Source organism: Micromys minutus, assembly GCF_963924665.1.
Source record: "Micromys minutus genome assembly, chromosome: 1".
Classification (NCBI taxonomy): Eukaryota; Metazoa; Chordata; class Mammalia; order Rodentia; family Muridae; genus Micromys; species Micromys minutus.
The window spans coordinates 176,494,235-176,515,202 of NC_137969.1; the positions used below are offsets into that span (position 1 = coordinate 176,494,235).

Genomic DNA, 20,968 nt, shown 5'->3' on the forward strand with positions numbered 1-20,968 from the left:
CTGTTAACACAGGTGTAGGTAAATTAACTCACCAGGAGGTCAATTTATCAAAGAGGGATCAGTTACCTCACCTGCATTACAGAAAAGGACTAAATACCACTCCACAAATTACATGTGTCTGAGAGAAATAATGCTAAACAATCTAAACCAGAAACAAATGATATATACTTTAATAAAATGATCCTGACTTACAAAAACAGATGAGCATGTCTGGATTTTAGGAACAGCCTGTGTCCCAACCAAACCAAGTACAGGGAGCCCAGGAACTATTTCTTCCACAGGCTCTCCTACACTTCACACACATTCTATACTGAGGTACTGGTACGAACTACCCACACAACCTCAGAAGCTTGAAGGCATTCAGACCACAGAGGGTGCCAGAAATTCACAGCTTGTAGCAGCGGCTGGTATCCTGGACTCTACCCAGGTAGCAGTTCTCAGAGCAGCCCCAGCCCAGATCAACCGGCCTGGCCATCTTCCTGTTGCATATGCATGGACTTTTGCCTCCCATATTCTTTCTCCTTCCCAATCAGAGGGTTTAAATGTGGTAAACAATGAAGTGTGGGGCCTGGGGGCTTCCAAATAAACTCCCTACTCCCTGCCTTCTTAATGCCAAGCTCCAAGGATTTATCTCTGCCTTAATAAGAAAGCAAGGTTCTCTGAGGAAATGACTGAAATGAATACCCAAGGCACTGAGACTCTTCAGAGATCTGTGCCAGGCCTGGCCGCCCCTGGGTGAGAATAATTATACAGGACACAGAGAAGCACCTTTGCTCAGAGACAGCTACTTCATGGAGATCTGTACTTCACCCTAATCAGACAGTTGTTCCATCTTACCCCACCACCCCACACATGGTCTAATCAGCAGTTCTCCATCCACCACTGAGACTGATTTTAACATATAGTGTGGTGTGTGTTCATAGCAAAGTATGTATCTGGGCTGTAACATTGCCCAACCTAATAATGTCCACCTTCCCTCTCTCTTCCTCTCTCCCCCTTTCCCCCTCTCTCCCTCCCCCTTCCCTTTCTCTCAAGAATCCTGGGATTCCTCCCGAGCTAGGAACAATGTCATTTTACTGACCTATTATCCTTACCCTTCTTTTAATTTTTTAGAGACAGGGTGTGTTGCCCAACCTGCCCTTGAACTTTGTATCCCTCCCATCTTAGCTTCCTAAATTGCTGGAATTACAAGCAAGTGGCACCAAGCCAGCCTTAGAAATTAATTTTCATCATTAAATCATAATAATTAACATCCTTAACATCGCGTTAGATGCTCATCCAGTACAATTCATTTTGTGTACAGAAGAGGAGGGCATCCTATGTGTGTGATTAATCATTTCATTATCATTGGCTCTTAGCAGTTTCTTAATTAGAATATAATTTCTCCTATTTTAAAGTACTTTGTTACTTTTAAATCCTAAATGTCAGTTATGCACATTTGATATCACAACTACATACATACATACATACACAGTCATGTGTGTATGTATGCACGTATGTTATGTTATGTATGTTATGTATGTATGTATGTATGTATGTATGTTATGTTATGTATGTTATGTATGTATGTATTATGTGTGTGTGTGTATGTTATGTATGTATGTATGTATGTATGTATGTATGTGTGTATGTTATGTATGTATGTATGTATGTATGTATGTATGTATGTATGTATGTATGTATTTTTTTTGACACAGTGTTTCTCTGTGTGTAGTTCTCCCTGTCCTGGAATTTCTTCTGTAGATCACACTGGCCTTGCACTCACAGAGATCCACCTGTCTCTGCCTCCTGAGTGCTGGGATTAAAGGCTACAGGGTTTAACCACAACCACCTGGGGTTAAAAAATGTTGGTCAAAGACACTGTTTCAGTTAAACCCAGAGATCTGTCGTGTAGCTTGATTATAGTTAGAAAAATGTATCATATTTTGAAAATTTGTAATAAAGTAGGTTTTAATTTTTTAACCACGAAAAATATCTGAAAAATATTTTTAATTAGCAAAATGCTTTTAAGATTTAAAAGATTATATATTGCTCTAGTTTCAAGACAGTTTAAATAAAAACAATTTTGGAAGTTTCCAGCACTTTTTCATATCTTTTTGGATTTCAAATAAATAAACTTATTTTTTCAATACCATTTTTTTACATTATAACACTTTTTGAGTTATAAACCAGTTTTTACTGCATTTCAAATCCTAAACACCAATTTAGACAGTGTTGACTTTAGATATTTTTCTTCTAAAGCAATTACAGGAAGTCTATAAAGCCTTAGCCAGTGCAGCTTCAAAGAAATGTCATATCTTTATAGAACTTTTAAGATGCCATTTTTTACACAAAATATTGCTCTCTGGAGTTATAACTAAAAGACAAAGTAAAAGACAAATTGGAAAAGGAACCAGGCCTGGCATTGTACTCTAGGAAGTTTGGCTTTGGGGACTCTGAGGCAAAAAGTATTCAAGTTCAAGGCTTTTCTGGGCCATGTGGTAAGGTAAGACTTTATCTCAACAAAACCAAAATAAATGAATAAGGTAAAATAAATAGCAAAATATACTTTATAAACAGAAGGTTAATACATAAGAAAAACTATCCAAGATGATACTCTAGTTCACAAATGTATTAAGTATTCTGTTATTATAAACTGAATTATAAAGCATTTTTTATCAGTTTGACTTTTCTTAATATCAAGAAATTTGAATGAAACTTCTAGAATTGGGACTATCAATTTTGAGAAAGGTCTTTCCTCTTGAGTAAACAGCAACAACAAAACAACAACAACCCAAAACAAAAACTTGTTTCAACGGAGTCCACATCCTCTGTTTAACACCATTCAGCTTCCAGAGTGGGTCCTCTCTGAATCCTTAACTTAGAGGAAAGCCCTGCACGCCCGCTTGCCTATGGAGTCCAAACTGCTGCACTCCCACAAGAAGAGGGAGAAACGGTGGGTACCAACAGCTGGAAGAGAGAACTGGCTAGAAGAAAAGGCTTTGTGGTTCTTGAGATTGCTGAGAGAAAGACAGGCACATAACTCAAATGTCTTGGCCACATTCTCATATTCCCAAAATGGTCAAAATGGGAGGTGATGCATGTTACATAATTTGGATTATACATAATATACTAACTACATGTTATTCATATAATGAAGATCATGCTACATACTTTGAATATATATACATTTGTCAATTAAACACTTAAACTTTATAAAGAAATTACATCTCCATCACAACCTCCGAATAAGGCAATATTAACCACATGTAATTTCATAGATCGTTAAGATGTAGCTTTAAGTTTAGGAGACCATACTTCTACTCCCTATGGAAGACATATGGTAAGGCAGAGCCAAGACTTACCAAATATATTAAATGTTTGCCAAAGAAGCCTCAGTGGAGAGCCTAGCTCAGTTTGACAGAACCCAGCTGCCCTTTGCAGGAACCGTGAGGGTTCTAGGTTTGTATAACTGAATGGAGTCACCAGGCTCTCCACTTGCTTCTGACAAAGGAATACAATGATGGTCATGACTTCACACAACTCCACCAGGGTGACGATGGCCACCCTTACAGAGATGATCCAATAGGGACAAAACTACCAAACTCGGAACCTGTCCCAAAAGTGAGAATCAAAGCTATGGAAGTATCAGGCAGGAGAGCAATGATCTGCCTTCAGAGAAGTAAGGTCCCCAAATGGACCTGGGCCACCATCTGTGAGTCCCCTGTCTTTCTGAGCAGGTACTAGAACTCTGAATCTCTTCCACTATGAGTGTGCAAGGGAAATAAAAATCTTTGCTCTAATAGCCACAGTTCCACAGAAACAGCTATAGTGTGTACATGTGTGCTCTATATAGTGAATGAGCATATGTGTTAGCTAAACATGTGTGCTACATGTCTGTTACCTGCCTGTGTGTATGTTATGAGTTGCAAGTATGTGCACAGTGTACAGGTGCTCTCTGAGCTTTGCGTGTACATAACTTATATGAATGTGGATCCACATGCTGTTTATAGTATATACACTTGTGCAGATGTACAAATGCATATGCTATGTACATGCACTTATACTGACTGGTATGTGCATATTGGTAATGTGTATACACATGGACATGTTATGTCTGTGTATACATAATGTGTATTGTTTGTATACACATTGTGGCATGAAGCATGCAAGTGTGGGATGTATAGGCATAACATACCTGTGTAACTAGCACATTTATGATGCATGTGTACTTTTGTGGTACAGGCTGCACAGAAGTCCCTCAACTCTATCTCTGCCTCTAAGGCTGAGCAGGCAGGTCTCTCTGCAAACTCTCAGCTCTGCATCCTCTTCCTCTCAACCCTCACACAAGCTGTTCTTTCGGTTCCTTCACCTCTGGTTCTCAAATTATTATTGACTGGCTCACAGATTCCCCTACCCACACAAAGGAAGCTGCCAAAGAGGTGGAGCCACTCCCTCTAGGCCTCCATTGATCAGTGGACTCACGGATGTGCTCATATCCCAAAAACTTCCCTCAACAATAACCATAAAATGTGCGCCTCTTATGGCTTTCCTTTCTTCATATGCAAACCTCTCTCAATAACCTCTGCATATATTTCTGATGATTCTGGTCACAAGCATGGGCAAAGAATCTGCTCCTTTAGGTCTTCAGGAAGCCAGCCAAATACAATGCCGCACACCTGTAAACCTAACACTTGAGAGGCAGAAGCAAGAGAATCAGATGTTTAAAGTCTTCTTGGACTACATGAGGAACCCAGTGTCCTAAAACAACAAAGATAAATAAAGCCTTGTAGGCCAAGCCAAGTCTCTATCTGCATCCCATTGCACTAGTATCTTTAGTCTACAGTAAGTATATGGGGGGACCACAGGTGGCTCAGACAAGTCCTGTAAGTTGTGCCTACATGCTTATGGTCACACTCACAATCACACAGCGTTTTCTAAAGGGCATATTCTTCAGCATCATGAACTCTCACTTTCCAGAGACTGGTGGTGGTACTCACCCTGCACATGCTCAGTCCCTCTCTGAGAGCACAGGAAGTACTTACTGAACTGATGTGTCTAATTACACCAGGACAAGATACTATCTTGCTGCAAAAACAACAGCATTTAAAAAAAAAAAAAGCTGGAGTTGGAGTATTACTGTGAAACAATGTTGCAAGCAGGCAGAATGTCCCTTTGACATCTTTAGCACCAGCCAAAGGATAATGCTTGTCGGAAATGGACACAGTGGTACCAAACACAGGGTACGTTTTAACTATTAATAAGGTGGCCTTTCTCTCAATATCTAGAAAATAAATAAGAGAATGTAACTTAAGCCGACAATGTCAACACCAGCATGTGGTTCTAAACAGGCTGTTTCTGGCCCCCGTGGAGCCTTAACATCCCAGGTTTAAGGTAGGAGAAGTAATTTCACAACACTAGGGACATAATGAACACTCTAGGTAATTACAGTGCAAAAAGTCAAACCGATAGAGCCATTTGAAGAAGTATAATTACCTGAAGAAATCACTAAGACAATCTTCAGCACAGGGAACAGAATAAATTACATTTAACCATTAATGGTTATACCGATGTGTAAAATTAAGATTTAGCTACTGTTAAAAAATGGCATAATTTTAGTGAAACATCAATAAGCTAATAATCAGTGTAAAGTAAGTGATCGGTTCAAGAGCTAGAATCAGAGCTTTCTCCTCTCATTCATAATAGTACACAACAACATCAACCGAGACAGGCTATGCCTCAGCGTTGCCTCCTCCTCCCAAGGCAAAGGGCATAATTGCTACTCGTTTGGGGATACTATTGTTATCAGAGCTGGAACTGTCCCTTCTGAAATTCAGGCACACTGCTCCTGAGGATGGCACAGGGAAGCTTGTGAGCAAACCATACAGACAGCAGTGGGTGCTGGTGGGAAGTTCTGGCTTCAACAGCGACTAGAATGAGCCAGTGATAGGGAAGCTAGGGCAATGTTGGACGATCAGGACTGTCCAGGACATGAAACTACCCAATAAAAGTTCGAAAATCAAGGCCAAACGTTTAGAGGGCACAGTCTAAATAGTCAACACAGGCCAGGGGTTGACTCTACGATGCTCAGACATGCAGATGTCAGACAGAAAATTCAGTTCAGGGTTTAGTAGAAGGTGTTCTCTATGAACCCTCAAACAGAGCAGGTTCAACCATGATGGCTTGTAGACAACTTTGTGGGGCACAGAATGAAGTAGCGGCATGGTTTGGGGAGCCTCGGGACCAGACCAAGGAACAGACAAGAGGTTATGCAAAAATAGCTTCCAGTGGCTACCCTATACATCCTAGTGTGAAAACACAATTGGAACAGTCACCATATTGGGTGAGGAAGAGGAGCAGTAGTCAATACACACTAAAGCTGAGAATCTGCCTGCAGACAAAGGCATAGAGGTCTGGGACTGGGGCCATGGGGTCAGCCTTGTCCTCAGTGGGGCAGATGACATGCTCAGCAAGTGCATTGCAGCATGATACCTCTTGTCACAGGAAAAATCAGAGAACTGGAGACACAAATTGGGGGTGCCCCACTCCCTCTCTTTTACCTCATCTTGGAAAGGGAAAGAGGAGGAGGATTTCTTTGTTCAACTTCTAAAAGCTGAGTCACCCAGCAGTGTGGGAATGTCCTAGATGCAAAATATTTGTTTCTCGTGAAAAACAAATTATAGATTTTACTGGGACTACTGACAATTATACCACACTTCACAAATATGGACTGTTTATAATGAAACCCGGTAAAATCCCGGGGTTATATTTTACCTATAACAAAGTCCTTCTACGTAGATCTCTAACTATTTGAATCAGTTCTAGGAATGAGATTCAACAGTGCTATGTGATCTTTGTCATTCACTTACTTCAATTAAAATGAAAATAGATACATTTATTCTTCATTGGTCAGGGCTTAAATGAATTTACTACCGTCTGGAGAGAGGTATACATTTGTTCCTGGGGTCCAAGGAACAGTGATGAGAGAAATAAATCCAAAAAATGAAAGTCAATGGCCACAGTGACACACATGGTGATTTTAATATCTCATGTGATTGTATTTATCGTAATACAAGTCAGTGCTGTAACCAAGTGGAATCTATCCAAACGTCAAATGGATTTTGGTGCCTATCCAAGCTGGTTAAGTCAAAATGCTGACGGTTTAGAATCAGCATCCTTCTTCCACAGGACAAAAAACAGTACTGTAAATATTAAGGCAGATAATGTGTTAGGCACATAGAGGAAATGGAGATAAAACAGGTCAAACTGAATGAAAATTTAAAAATTTCAGAGAAAGTGGTCTCTGAAATTAGAATACCTTATGTGTTAAAAATATAACCTGACAGTTTTATAACTTTGCAATTACAGCCTTAAATAAGCTAAAATGGCATCGTCGCTTTCCTTAAATCTTAATTATTTGCCTAATAAAAATGTAACGGATGAATAATAATGCCGGGTCTGAAAAGAAATATTTAACAAGGAAATTCAGACTGAAAAAGAATCACATAATCCTCACAGTACTTTTTAATAGCATGTGTTGAAGCATTCAGGGGAGAGTTTCAGCTGTCACTGGGCAGGATAGGATTTTAAAGATGCCCTGTGTGTCCTTGGGGCTAGAGAGGAACAGCCAGCGCTCCCAGAGGAAGCCAGGAATGGCCTGGAGTGGGGATCAAGTCCGAAAGGGGAGCTTAGTGCAGAAATAGAAGGGATAAGCCGGCTTCCACAGTCTGAATGGAACTCTAGTAAGGCCTAGGAGACAGCACCACCTCCTGTTAGCAGAAAACAACGCAACTTTTCCAACCCCATGTGAGCTCAGGGCATGAGTGGTTAATGGACTCACCAGTATAAAACCCAAGTGCCTTTCACGAAATTGTTAACGTCTTTTCCCTAGAAGACCTTTAGATGCCTTTTTTATTTCATTCGATGCAACGAAATTGCTCAATCTAACTGAATAGCCAGTTTCTGAGATCCATACTACCTAAACTATGTATAATGCATGCATGTATCAATAGTGTCACAGTGTACTACACTGACATGGAAATTATATGGAAATTGTCATTTTAAATGACAATTAATTGCTAAGGGCGACTGGTGTCAGAATGCAAATGACCAATAAGAACTGCTCTCTCTCTCTCTCTCTCTCTCTCTCTCTCTCTCTCTCTCTCTCTCTCTCTCCCTCCCTCCCTCCCTCCCTCCCTCCCTCCCTCCCTCTCTCTCTCTCTCTCTCTCTCTCTCTCTCTCTCTCTCTCTTTCTCTCACTGTTTGTCTGTCTCTCTCTCTCTCCACTGCTTCAGTGGGTAAATGGGCTTCCCAGGCTGGGGTTGCTAGTTTTCTCCAATGCTTATCAATGAGTCTCTAACACAGCACAGGGGAGAAGGCAGAAAGAGGAGGCCCTTCTTCTGTGGAACTCACCTTACCTGATGTGATTAGTTACAAATGCTCACATTTCAAAGCAAAAAGCCCTGGGAAGGTAACCATTTAATAACAAGGGATCCGAATACAATGGCTTTCCTCTCATCGCATGCTTCAACACCACCTCCTCTGGTTCCTCAAAAGTGTGTGTGCAAGCCTAGGGTAAAACTGAAAACTATACAGATAAGTAGATATATATATTTTAGAAAAAAAAGACCAATTTAATTTCTGATATTTTTGACATGTAAATACAGTTCTCTAAATTAGGTCCTGTTCATATGTTCACCATGAAATATTTCTCCTGGTAAAAATCAAGTAACTCCCTATTTTAATATACATGGATTTGGCCTATGATGTCACAGGCACCAAAAGAAATTCTACTGGTGAGATCAAAAGTGTCTGAAAGAAAGAATGGCATATAACAGGAACAGGAAACAAAGGGAAGAATTGGGATCCTACAGTGCCTGCTTAACTTAATCTCTGCAGTAATAGAAGTTCTCTCTCTCTCTCTCTCTCTCTCTCTCTCTCTCTCTCTCTCTCTCACACACACACACACACACACACACACACGCACGTGCTCGACTAAGTGATACCACTACTAAGTGTGCCTTCAGAATGTCTAGAAATCTCTGCACCTTCCCACAGCCAGGGGAGGGTAGATCATCCTATTAATCTGCAGCCTACCCGTTCACACTGTTGTGTATTGAAGGGTGACCACTTAAAACAAAAATACTCAGTAAACACAAGTCCTGCTGAGAACTGCAGACTCTCGGCCTATGGAATGGTTGATTCTCAGAATAGAACTTAAGGAAATGACTTAACTTAGAAAATGTGTGTGAGACACCAAATCTGGCCCAATTGCTACGATTCAAATAAGCAGCCATTATAAAGAATACATTCTATTTTTCACTTCAGACAGAAAAATTAAAATTAGGACTACAATAGATCCAGTACCATCTTTGTTTATAATTATTTTTCTAAGTAGATGTTCTAAATTCTGTTAACTGAAGCCATTGCATAGCTAGGCGTTGTAAGTTCAACAATGTTTTGTACAGTAATTGTTAAGAAACTGTAGAATTATTCAAAGATGTCTATGCTCCAGGGATTTGTTAGGCACCATCCATCAGAGTTTCAAATGCTGCAGCATGAAGTACAGTTAACACAATCCTGGGATACTGAGAATGTGTAAATGTCAATCTTGGAAGATTTACTTTGAATACGACCTCAAACCTCACACATTGGGGGTTAGCAATTACTGCAACCCACAGGTATGTTCTGCATGACTAAGGAACTGTATGGCCTCACCAGTGACAACAGCTCCCTTCAAGTAAAGTTCTGAACGGCCATTTGACATCATCAAGGCTCCTGTTACACATAAGTTGCTGCACAGGTCTTGGACTGTCTAGCAACTTAGTGATTGACATGGAGTTCAGCAAGCTTTTTGGAAGGCTTCTGTGTAATGCATACACTTCAAACTGAAGTCTGCTAAAACTCATGGGTACATTCAAAGTAAAATAAATCACTTTGGATCTTCCTCTAATGATAACAGTTACTAACAAGACTTGTTGCAAGAATATTTCCCAAAATGCACCGTGGGAGGACATTCTATTAAAGTCCTGAGAAAAATATGTCACAAAGCCAGGGATACTTGTTTCCTTCTATTTCCAGGTAATCTAAGTGTTATCTAAGGCATGAGTCCCATCTGCTGTACTTGGGTAACTGTTCACACTACAAAGTATTAAAAACAAACAATCAAAAACCAAAATCGCACCGCATTCCACCCAAAATGTTGAAGATGCCACAGGACTCTCTAGGATTGTTCAACTTGCAAAGCAGATACACTGGTCTCAACACATTAAACAGACCACACCATGCACTAGCTGTTTCTGAAGGATTGTGACTGAACAGTTAGCAACCACTCCAGTCTACAGTCTTAGAAACCTTTGTTACCCTAAAAGGACCTGAAAGGTTTGGGCATTTGAGCAGAGTTAAAGAGGAGGCGTGACTGCAACCCAGGACACAGGAGCACAGCTTCTTAAGGCCATGATAAACAGCTGCTGTCTTGCACCCTTTCCAGAACACTTGGTTGTGATGTGTGGGTGGCAACTTGAAGGTTTCCAAGAACTTTCCGTTTTTTTTTTTTTTTTGTTTTGTTTTGTTTAAATCAACATTGCAGGGTTTTGTCAATCAATAGTTCCGTTTAAAAGAAAAAATAGGGGGGGGGGGGTGGGGTGGGTGGTTAGGACCTAGAATAGACTTTTTAAAACAAGTTGCAAAGTTGGCCCATCAGCATCTTCTTGGCTTCTGGAGATACGGAGCTGTTGGCCCGAGTGATAGGCAGAGGTAGCTGACACCACACCTCATCAAGGAGACAAGAACCCCTGCATAGTGTCTGAGTTGCTGCAAGAGCACCTGCCTGGGACCAGAGAGACCACTCCTTGGAAGAAACGCTGGGCAGAGCCCAAACCCCACGGTCTGGAAGATCTCAGTTACCGCGCAGTAAAGGAAGGCACCTGTGCCCCATGACCCAGATGTTAAAGAAAACAAAAACCTGCACGCTGGTAACTGTGAGGAAAGGAAGACAAGACTGCGGTGCCCAGGGGCTTGTGGTATCCACTCTGCCCAGGGCCCAGAGCCAACCCCCGCCCACAAGAGCCACCGGGAAAGGGGGACACAAGAAAGGAGGAGACGCTGGAAGAGGAGGGGAGGCAGGGAGACTGAAGGGACTCAGAGGGCCTCCAGGGGACCCCACTCACCCGCGCGGGCACCAGTAGGTGACTAGGACGCCCGCGGGGGGCGGCCAGGGACTGCGATCCCTCGGCGCTCATCGCCGCCCACGCGACTAGGCGTGCGCTTCGGGCTCCGGAGCTCCTAAGTCCAGCGCCTGCACGGAGCCCGCGCCCCTCTGTGGACGGGCTGGGGCGGACAGAGCCAGCAGCCACTGCGCTAGCAAGCAGGGCAGGCACGGAACCCCGCCCACCTCCCAACAGCCCGGCCCCTACTACTCTGCTCACCGCCCACTAAGCCCCGCCCGTTACCATCAAGCCCCGCCTTATGCCCGGTAACCCCGCCCACCAGCTCTGCCCTACCACCTCCAGTCAGTGATGGTTGTACTGACTGGTTTGTGGGAACTGTAAAGCCGGCCCCCACCTCCTTGCGGGGGACTATCACTTCCCCCACCTTGGTCAGCAAAGTACCGAGCTGAAACAGGCTCGGATGCGCACCATCCTTGGGCTGGAAGGCTAACCGGGAACTTGGGCCACTGGGGACCAGGAAGCTATTCCCAGTGGATTCTGCTGATACCATCACTGGCACTTAAGGATGCTTCCTGGCCACTTCTGTTCGCAAAGCTTGTTAGATTCTGAGTGTGGTGGTGCTTTGTCGTGACAACTGCATTGTGTCCTTATGGTGTTTCCGGATTTCCACACCATAACCTAGCCTAGCTACTATGAGGACCCACTTCTGGGGAAAAAGAAAGCATTAGGGGTCTCCATTCCTGTATGCCTATCTTTTCCTCTCTTGGCATCTACTTAGGCTTCAACCCCCACTCTGAAGGGCACTCTGGGGTCTATGCCCCAGATTTTACTCTGCCTCCAGTCACCAGTCCAAGCGAAGAGTGTCTCTTATTTGATCTAATCTGTGTCAAAAGAAATATCGTAAAAGTGATATTGGGACCCTAGCCCTATCACTCACAGGCATGAATGTGCCAGTGAACAGCATCCTGAGATGCTTATCTTGACTTTACTGCTGCACTGTTAGGGAGAACTGCAAGTCTTATGTGGGGTTTTGAAGGCTCTCGATGGACAAACAAATATGGAACAAACCATTCACAGCTAAAACCTAAGCAGCCCTGAGTTTGTGACCCAGCAGTACGTGAGCAAGGCTTTCCAGGTTCCCAACTCTTATTTCTCTTCTGCCTACAATTCCGCAGCTTTGATTCGTGGAAAAAGAGGTGTACAACCATCCTCTTAGGCTTTTCCAGTATAAAAAGCATGCCTTCGCTGACCAGACAAGGGATGTTTAGCGATTTTTGTTTGTAGAGAATCCTAGCATAAGAATGAGATCATACAACTCATTTGACGCTGCATTTTGAAAACTACATGAGTTCAATCTCTGGGAAATCAAAGGTCTAAAGATAGACTTTTACCTGAAATACAAAGTGAAGATTCATCCCATAGTCTGAAGGAGAGGCAAGTATGTAGTTATTCATCGTGTTAGAGTTGGTAGACTGGATGTTAGTACAAATTTAGCAAGTAAGAAAAAGGGGGGCATCTTTTGCTGAAATCTTTTTTTTTTTTTTTTTTTTTTTTTTTTTTGGTTCTAAATACTGTGTCTTTCTTGGTGATCACTGGAGCCTGGAGCCCATTCTGTGCACACTCCATGATCCTTGATTCACAATACTTGACAACTTGACACACACTGGGGCTCCTTGGGAAGCTAGACAATTCAGCCTTGAACTATAGTTTCACAGATCGTGTGTATTAGTAGCTAAGGTTGCTCATCAGAGTTCTGCTACTTCATTTCCAAAACAGTGAAGCTCCGGTTCATAAAAGTTAACAGCAAAACACTGACCATCCAAAAACCTGAGCGGGCCTATGTGATGTGAATTTCCTGAAGTTTGACTCAGAGGTTTCCATGGTGCAAGTAGAGTTCTTTCTGGAATGTTCCCCCAAATGAGTCAGCATCTCCTTAACTATTAACTCAAATTAACAGAAACACTGTCAATGTAGCACACAGCCATCATGATAGGAAAGCTGTGGCAGTGGGAACTTGGGTGAAGCTGGTACATCGCATCTGCAGTCAAGAAGGAAGAGATGAATATTTGGTGCTCAATTCAATTCCTCCTTTTTATTCCATCCATTACTCCAGTCCATGTATTGATATGATCGGCATTCAGAGTGGGTCTTCCCATCTCACTTAAATCAATATAGAAACTCTCTCATTCATGTGTCTAGATGTCAGAACACAGTCCAGGAGGGCTGTGAGGAGAATTCTGGGAGCTTGTGGGAACACCACAGGAAAATAAGACAAGAGACATGTGACCTCAGTTTTTTCAAAACAAGGAATTCTTGGGATGTGTTTTTGTACTTCTGCATGTAGTAGATAGCAGCGAGTTACTTCAAATTACTTATGGCTAGCTGCTGTTACTCAATTAAATATTTATGCCTCAGTGGAAAAATATATCTTTGCCAAATGAACTTTGTTTATCTGTGTGACCGGATACAATTTGAACTCATGAGAACATTGCTCGCATGACCTTTCTTACCTCTCAGACTATAAATTGTTGGGGGATCTGTGCAAAGTTTGCTATTGCATAAGACTTTAGTCCACCTCGTTTATTTGGCTTTATTCTCTCAGATCCCATGGCCTCTGGAGCAGTGAACCCACAGTTTTTGTCTTCTAGCGGCGTCTCTACATCCTTCTAAGTTGATAGTCAGTACTAACCACAAGATAAGCTCACCCCATTTCTCTGAAGCAGAGGAGAGGAGATGGTCGGTGCTCTTGCTCCCACTGCCTGCATCAGAGGAACACAGCAAATGTCTAAAAGACCAACCATTAGACCTGCCTACTAAAGGTTAAAAGTGCTTTCTATAATGCCACCCCAGGGACCCGGTGTTTGACACATGGGCCTAGGGGCATAGTCAACACCCAAACTGTAGTCCCATTTCTCTGTATGAAACTTATGATTCCATATCAGATTTTTTTTTTGCTAATATAGCAAAGACTGATTGGAACAATACATGTTTTTCTAATGATGTTCATTCTCTTTTGTTTTCTTTGGCTCCAGGTCTAGTTCTGGGTCATGTGTTACTATGCCAGAAATTGCTTCAGTCTTGATATTTTTTGTTTGTTTGAATTCTCTCCCTGGTTTGATTTATTAATATATATTTTTAGGGCTATCACAATACATCACACTAGGAAGCATGATGTTAAATCTGCTCCAACTCTCATCATATTAAGTAAATCACTTGGTTAAATTAATGACTTCAGGCTCATCCACTATGAAATTAAGTTATACATATTGTAATTACTAAGTAAATTTTTACCATAAATGTGAATTGGGTTCCGGTTTCTGAAATACAATATCTCAAGAATGAGTAAATATCTCACATAGTATCAGGAGTTGAAAGTTACTGGCCATGAAGGTCTTCTAGGCTCAGGTGACCTGGGAATCATGTTCAGGTCACAATCCTCCAGTTACTGTCAAGGGATGCACGTGGATAGCAGCTGATCTCGCTCAGAACAAGCAATAAGGCATAAGCTCCAACTACTATGTGACCTAGGTTCAGAAAGCATCTACAGTGCTGCCAGGAAGCAGCACTCATGGGCACAATTCAGTCCTTGTGGGAAGAAACAGGGACAGCACCAGGAGGAGTGAATCCCATAATCGGGACTGCAACTTCATGTGTGTGATAGTGGATAGCTGAGATGTCCTTTGGCGTAATCTATGACAGTTTCCAAATAACAAATTTACAGTTTCATTGTGTGCATGTGTAGGTGTATGGGGGGGATGTGCTTCGTTGATGAACATTTGAAAAGTACTTTGGCTTTTTGCTAATCAATCTTACTATTTCCTTCTACTTTGTACAGGTTCGGTATCTGGAGTTCTTTATGTTTATTGGGAAAGAAACTTGGCAAATTAATGTGATCCTTTCTATTTTTATAAGCTGTCTATGCTATAACTTTTTCAAGGTTAGCTTTTATAACATTATTAAATATTAATTATACCTATGACTTATTTTAATCGATATTTATAGTCTTAATATGTCAAATTTAAGCTGATAAAAATCTCATCACCCATATTTCCATATTTAATTTTTTTCAACTAAACAGGTTTTATTATTTTTAACAAGTCAACATTCAGTCATATTTGTCAACTCTTAGTTTTTCTGTCTCTAGTTAGTCATTTTTAATCAAATGATGTTATCATTAATTGGGGTGGCTTTGAATCCAGTTTGTAATTTTGGAATAACGTAATTTTACATGAGACAGTTTAGGATTGTAGTATTACCCTCATGCAGGAGCTTGTGACATGAGCTCAGAGAGGCTGAGGCTGACATTATCACAGTATAAAGGATGACTACACAGGGGCTGGACACTGGTGCAAACAGATGTGTGGATTACTAGCACCATGGGCAGAGCTCTGCCTTGGCTCCCCAACAAACCTGATGAAGCTGCTTTGAGGACCTAAGAGCTCCAGAGAGGAGGGAGATGGAGACATTGTCTCCAGGAAGAGCAAGCGCATGAGAATATCTTTGGCTGTGCTGATTAAGCTCATGGAGGGGGGGGGAGACACTGAGGTTCTGGAGGTGACCCACCTACTTGAGAGCTTGTGGAGATGTTAAGGGGAAGCAGCTGAGATGTTAGGAAGTAAAGACTTTGTAGTTTCTAGCTCCAAATTTTCAGATGCAGGTATGGAACCTAAAGTAACTGCAGAAACCAGAAAAATAAAATGGTCCAATAGATGGTGTGAGGGCACAGTAGAGAGGAGACATATCAGAGTACAAGTGTTTGTTTTGAAGAAGGAAATGGGAAAGGAGAGGGAAGTTTAACTGGGTGTGGGGTGGTGATAAATACAGAAGGAGGGGGGAAGGCAGGTAAAACAACAGTCATAAGAAACCATACCATTAATTGTATAGCTAAGAATAGCAGTAATGCTTGTAGTAAGTGTATAAACTCACATACATAATGAAAATCTCTAGACTAACAATGTTAATGCAAGAACGATAGATTAACAAAACCTCAACACCTATGTTAAGAATCCCTTCTGGATTCTCCAGCCACCTGTCCTACCAGCTTCATCAAATGTGCAGATCCGGAATGATACAGGTTAGCGTTCCTTCCCTGACCCATCTACCCTGCTCACTGGATCCTCTAGGGTACTCCAAACTGCCCTGAGCACTCTTTAATCCCTGAAAGACCTCCATTCTCCTGCCATCTCTCTACCCACCTCCATCAGACCTGAAGATCTTGAGCCACACAGTCAAAGAATACCCATCAGAGGTGTGCCACACTAGGATCATCGAGATTAACCCCACTGCAAATGCCTACTACAACAGAAACATCCAGAGACCAAAGCCATCCAGATGGCTAAAAGCCCTCTAAAGAACACAATCAACAAAAGTAAGAGTAATATGGCACAGTCAGAGCTCCCCTACTATAGAAAGCCCAGGATATCATAACACAACTGAAGCACAAGAAAATGACTTAAATCCAATCTTATAAAGATAATAGAGGCCTTTAAAGAGAAAATGAATACGTTTCTTAAGGATATACAGGAAAATACAATTAAACAGGTGAAGAAAATAAATAAAAATGTGCAAGACCAGAAAATGGAAACAAGCAGCAAAACAAACAAAAGCTGAAAAGGACAGTGTCTTTAACAATTGGTGGTGGCTGAACAGGAAGTCAGCATGCAAAAGAATGCAAATCGATCCATTGTTATCTCCTTGTACAAAGCTCAAATCCAAGTGGATCAAGGACCTCCACATAAAACCAGGTACATTGAAACTAATAGAACAGAAAGTGGGGAAGAGCTTAGAACACACAGGCACAGGGGAAATTTTCCTGAACAGAACACCAATAGCTTATGCTCTAAGATCTAGAATAGACAAATGTGACCTAATGAAATTGCAAAGCTTCTGTAAGGCAAATAACACTGTCAAGAGGACAAAACAGCAACCAACAGATTGGGAAAGGTTCTTTACCAATTCTACATCTGATAGAGAGCTAATATCCAATATATACAAAGAACTCTAGAGAATCAAATAATTCTATTTAAAAATGGGGTACAGAGATAAACAAAGAATTTTCAACTGAGAAATATCAAACAGATGAGAAGCTCCTAAACAAATGTTCAACATCCCTAGTCATCAGGGAAATGCAAATAAAAACAACCCTGAAATACCACCTCACACCAGTTAGAATGGCTAAGATCAAAACCCCAGTTTACACCAGATGCTGGCAAGAATGTAGAGAAAGAGGAACTCTCCTACTTAGTTGGTTGTACTGTAATCCCTGTGGAAATCAGTCTGGCAATTCCTTATAAAATTGTACGTAGTACTACTTGAAGATCCAGCTATACCACTCCTGGGCATATACCTAAGAGATGCTCCAACATGTAATAAGAACACATGCTCCACCATGTTCAAAGCATCTTTATTTATAATAACAAAAAGCTGGAAAGAACCCAGATGTTCTTCAACAGAAGAATGGATACAGAAATTGTGGTACATTTACACAATGGAGTGCTACTCAGCTATTAGAAACAATGACTTTATGAAATTCCTAAGCAAAAGGATGGAACTAAAAGCAATCATCCTGAGTGAGGCAACCTAGTCACAAAAGAACACACATGGTATGCACTCACTGATAGGTGAATATTAGCCCCACAAATCTCTGAATACCCAAGAAACAATTCACAGACCTTATGAAACTCAAAAAGAAGGAAGGCCAGAACGTGGATGCCTCCATCTTCCTTAGAAAGGCAAATAAATCACTCATGGGAGGAAATACTGGAACAAATAGAGGAGCAGGGATTGAAGAAAAGATCACCCAGAGACTGCCTCACCTGGGGATCCACCCCATATGCACCCACTAAACCCAAGCACTATTGATGATGCTAAGAAGTGCTTACTAGCAGGAACCAGATATAAATGCCTCCTCAGAGGTTCTGCCAGAGTCATACATATACAGTTGAGGATGCTTGCAGCTAACTATCAAACTGAACACAGGGACGGCAATGAAGGAGCTAGAGAAAGGTCTGAAGGAGCTCAAAGGGTTTGCAACCTCATAAGAAGAACAATATCATCAACCAACCAAACCTTCCAAAACTCTTATGAACTAAACCACCAAACTATTGAGCACACATGGAAAGACCCATGGCTCCAGCTGTATATGTAGCAGAGGATGGCATTGTCTGGCATCAATGGGAGAAGAGACCTTTGGTCCAGTGATGGTGCATTTTCCCAGTGTAGAGAAATGCCAAGGCATTGAGGTGGAGAGGACAATTGAGTGAAGGAGCATCTTCGTTGAAGCAAGTGAAGGGGGAGGGAGATGGAAGAAGGGGAAGGGGATAACATTTGAAATGTAAGTACAGAGAATATTCAATAAAATAATTTTAAAAGAATTACATCCAACTTCTCAACAAAGTCAGAAAGAAAAAGTATACCCGTAATTCTATGAAAGAAGAAAAGGGGAAAAAAAAGAGGAAGAGGAGGAGAAGAAAGAAAGGAAGAAAAAGAAGAAGAAAAAAGGAAAGAAAACAGGCAAACCAAAGAGAAGAAGGATGAAAATAATCAAAAGCAGGGCTAAAATCAATCTGTTAGAAACAAAGAAGATAATACAAAAAATTAGCAAAAACAAGAGCTGGTTCTTTAAGAAAATAAAAAAGATAGACAAATCCTTAGCTATGTTAACCAAAAGACACATGCGCGCGCGCACGCGCGCGCACACACACACACACACACACACAAAATCAGATATAAAAATAACAAAATCAGAAATAAAAAATTAAAAAATCAGAAATAAAAAGGGAGACAGTCACTGAAAACATTCAAAGAATCATTTGATTTTACTTCAAAAGCCTATACTCCACAAAATTAGAAAATCTTAAAGAACTGGATGATTTTCTAGACAGATACCACTTACCAAAATTAAATCAAGATCAGGTAAACTATTGAAACAAATTTATAACTTATAAGAAAATAGAAAAAAATCAAATAAATAATAATAAAAAAGTCAACCAAAAAAATCATAGAGCTAGAGGGTTTAATGCAAAAGTCTAGCATACTTTCAAAGAAAAGCTAATACCAATACTTCTCAAACTATCCCGCAAAATAGGCACAGAAAGGAATGTGCCTAGCTCATCCTATGAAACCACAGTCAATATGATATCTAAACCACACAAAAACTCAAGAAAGAAAGATAATTTTAGACTGCTTTCATTTATGAATATTGATGCAAAAATACTCAATAAAGTACTCACAAACAAAATTCAAGAACACATCAAAAACATAATTCAACATGTTCAAGCAGGCTTCATCTCAGGTATTCAGAAATGGTCCAAAACATAAAAATCCATCAAAGTGCTCTAACATACAATAAGAACACATGTTCCATCATGTTCATAGCAGCCTTATTTACAATAGCTAGAAGCTGGAAAGAACCCAGATGTCCTTCAACAGAGGAATGAATACAGAAATTGTGGTATATTTACACGATGGAGTACTACTCAGCTATTAGAAACAATGACTTTATGAAATACCTAGGAAAATGAATCTATCTAGAGAATACCATCCTGAGTGAGAAAACCCAGTCACAAAAGAACAAACATAATATGCAGTCTCTGATAATTGGATACTAGTCCCCAGAAATATCTGAATACCCAAAAAACAACTCACAGAGCATATGAAGCTCAAAAAAAGGAAGGCCAAAAAGTGGAAGCCTCAGCCATTCTTTGAAAAAATAAAAAAAACAATCAATAAGTGTATAACACCCTCTCAGAGTGGAGTAACCTAGATCTTAAATCATTAATAACTCAAGAGCTAAGAAGACAGACTTGTAGCAAGTTTTGGTATTTAAAAATAATTATATTTAATCTATACACACCAAGAATACTTTGACTATTTCCATGTTTTGTTTTACATACACTTTATGATCATTGTAAATAGTAAGATTTCAATGCATACTATCAAGCCTTTAAAAATCAAATACTGACAAAAATATATTCATATAGTTTTATGCTAAAATGCTTTTTAAAATCTGAACATATATCTCTGTTTTTTTAAATAAAGTTGTAAGAAAAAAAATCCATCAAAGTAAACTACCATATATACAAACTGAAAGAAAAATAACACAATGTCATTTCATTAAATGCTGAAAAAAACCTTTGACAAATTCCAACATATCTTCATGTTACAACTATTAGAAAGATTAAGGATACAAGACACATACCTAATAATGATCATAGCAATATACAACAAGCCAATTGCCAACAACAAACTAAATGGAGAGAGATTTCAAGCAATTCTACTAAACTCAGGGACAAGACAAGGCTATCCACTCTCTTTCTATCTATTAACTATAGTACTTGAACTTCTAGCCAGAGCAATAGGACAATTAAAGAGATCAAAAGGATACAAAATGGGAAAGAAGTTCAAGTATAGCTATTTGTGGATGCTATGATACTATACATAAGCCAGCCCAAAAATTCTACCAAAGAACTCCTACAGCTGATATATAACTTCAACCACATGACTGGATACAAAATTAACTCAAAATTATCAGTATGCCTCCTTTACACAAATGATAAATGGGCCAGCACCATCTACAATAGCCATGAAGAATATAAAATGTCTTGGTGTAATTCTAAGCAAGCAAGGTAAAGAGCTATGTGATGGGAACTTCAAATCACTGAAGAATAAAACTGAGGAAGACATAGGAAGGTGGAAAGATCTCCCATATCCATGAATTGTTAAATCTGACAAAGCAAAAATGGCCATCTTACCAAAAGCAATGCAATTTTCACCAAAATTCCAACACAACTTTTTACAGACCTTGAGAGAGCAATTTTCAA

At 40.4% G+C, this 20,968-nt stretch overlaps 1 protein-coding gene across 1 annotated transcript in view; it reads right to left on the reverse strand.

The window, feature by feature from the left end:
• SNTG2 (syntrophin gamma 2) overlaps positions 1-11,219 on the reverse strand; it is a gene marked incomplete at both ends in the record, with an annotated part of 203,545 nt that extends 192,326 nt beyond the window's left edge. The window contains one exon of the mRNA XM_080910387.1: positions 11,148-11,219. Coding sequence (XP_080766513.1) covers positions 11,148-11,219 — 72 coding nt within the window. The remainder of the gene's footprint in view (positions 1-11,147) is intronic.
• Positions 11,220-20,968: the final 9,749 nt, after the last annotated feature.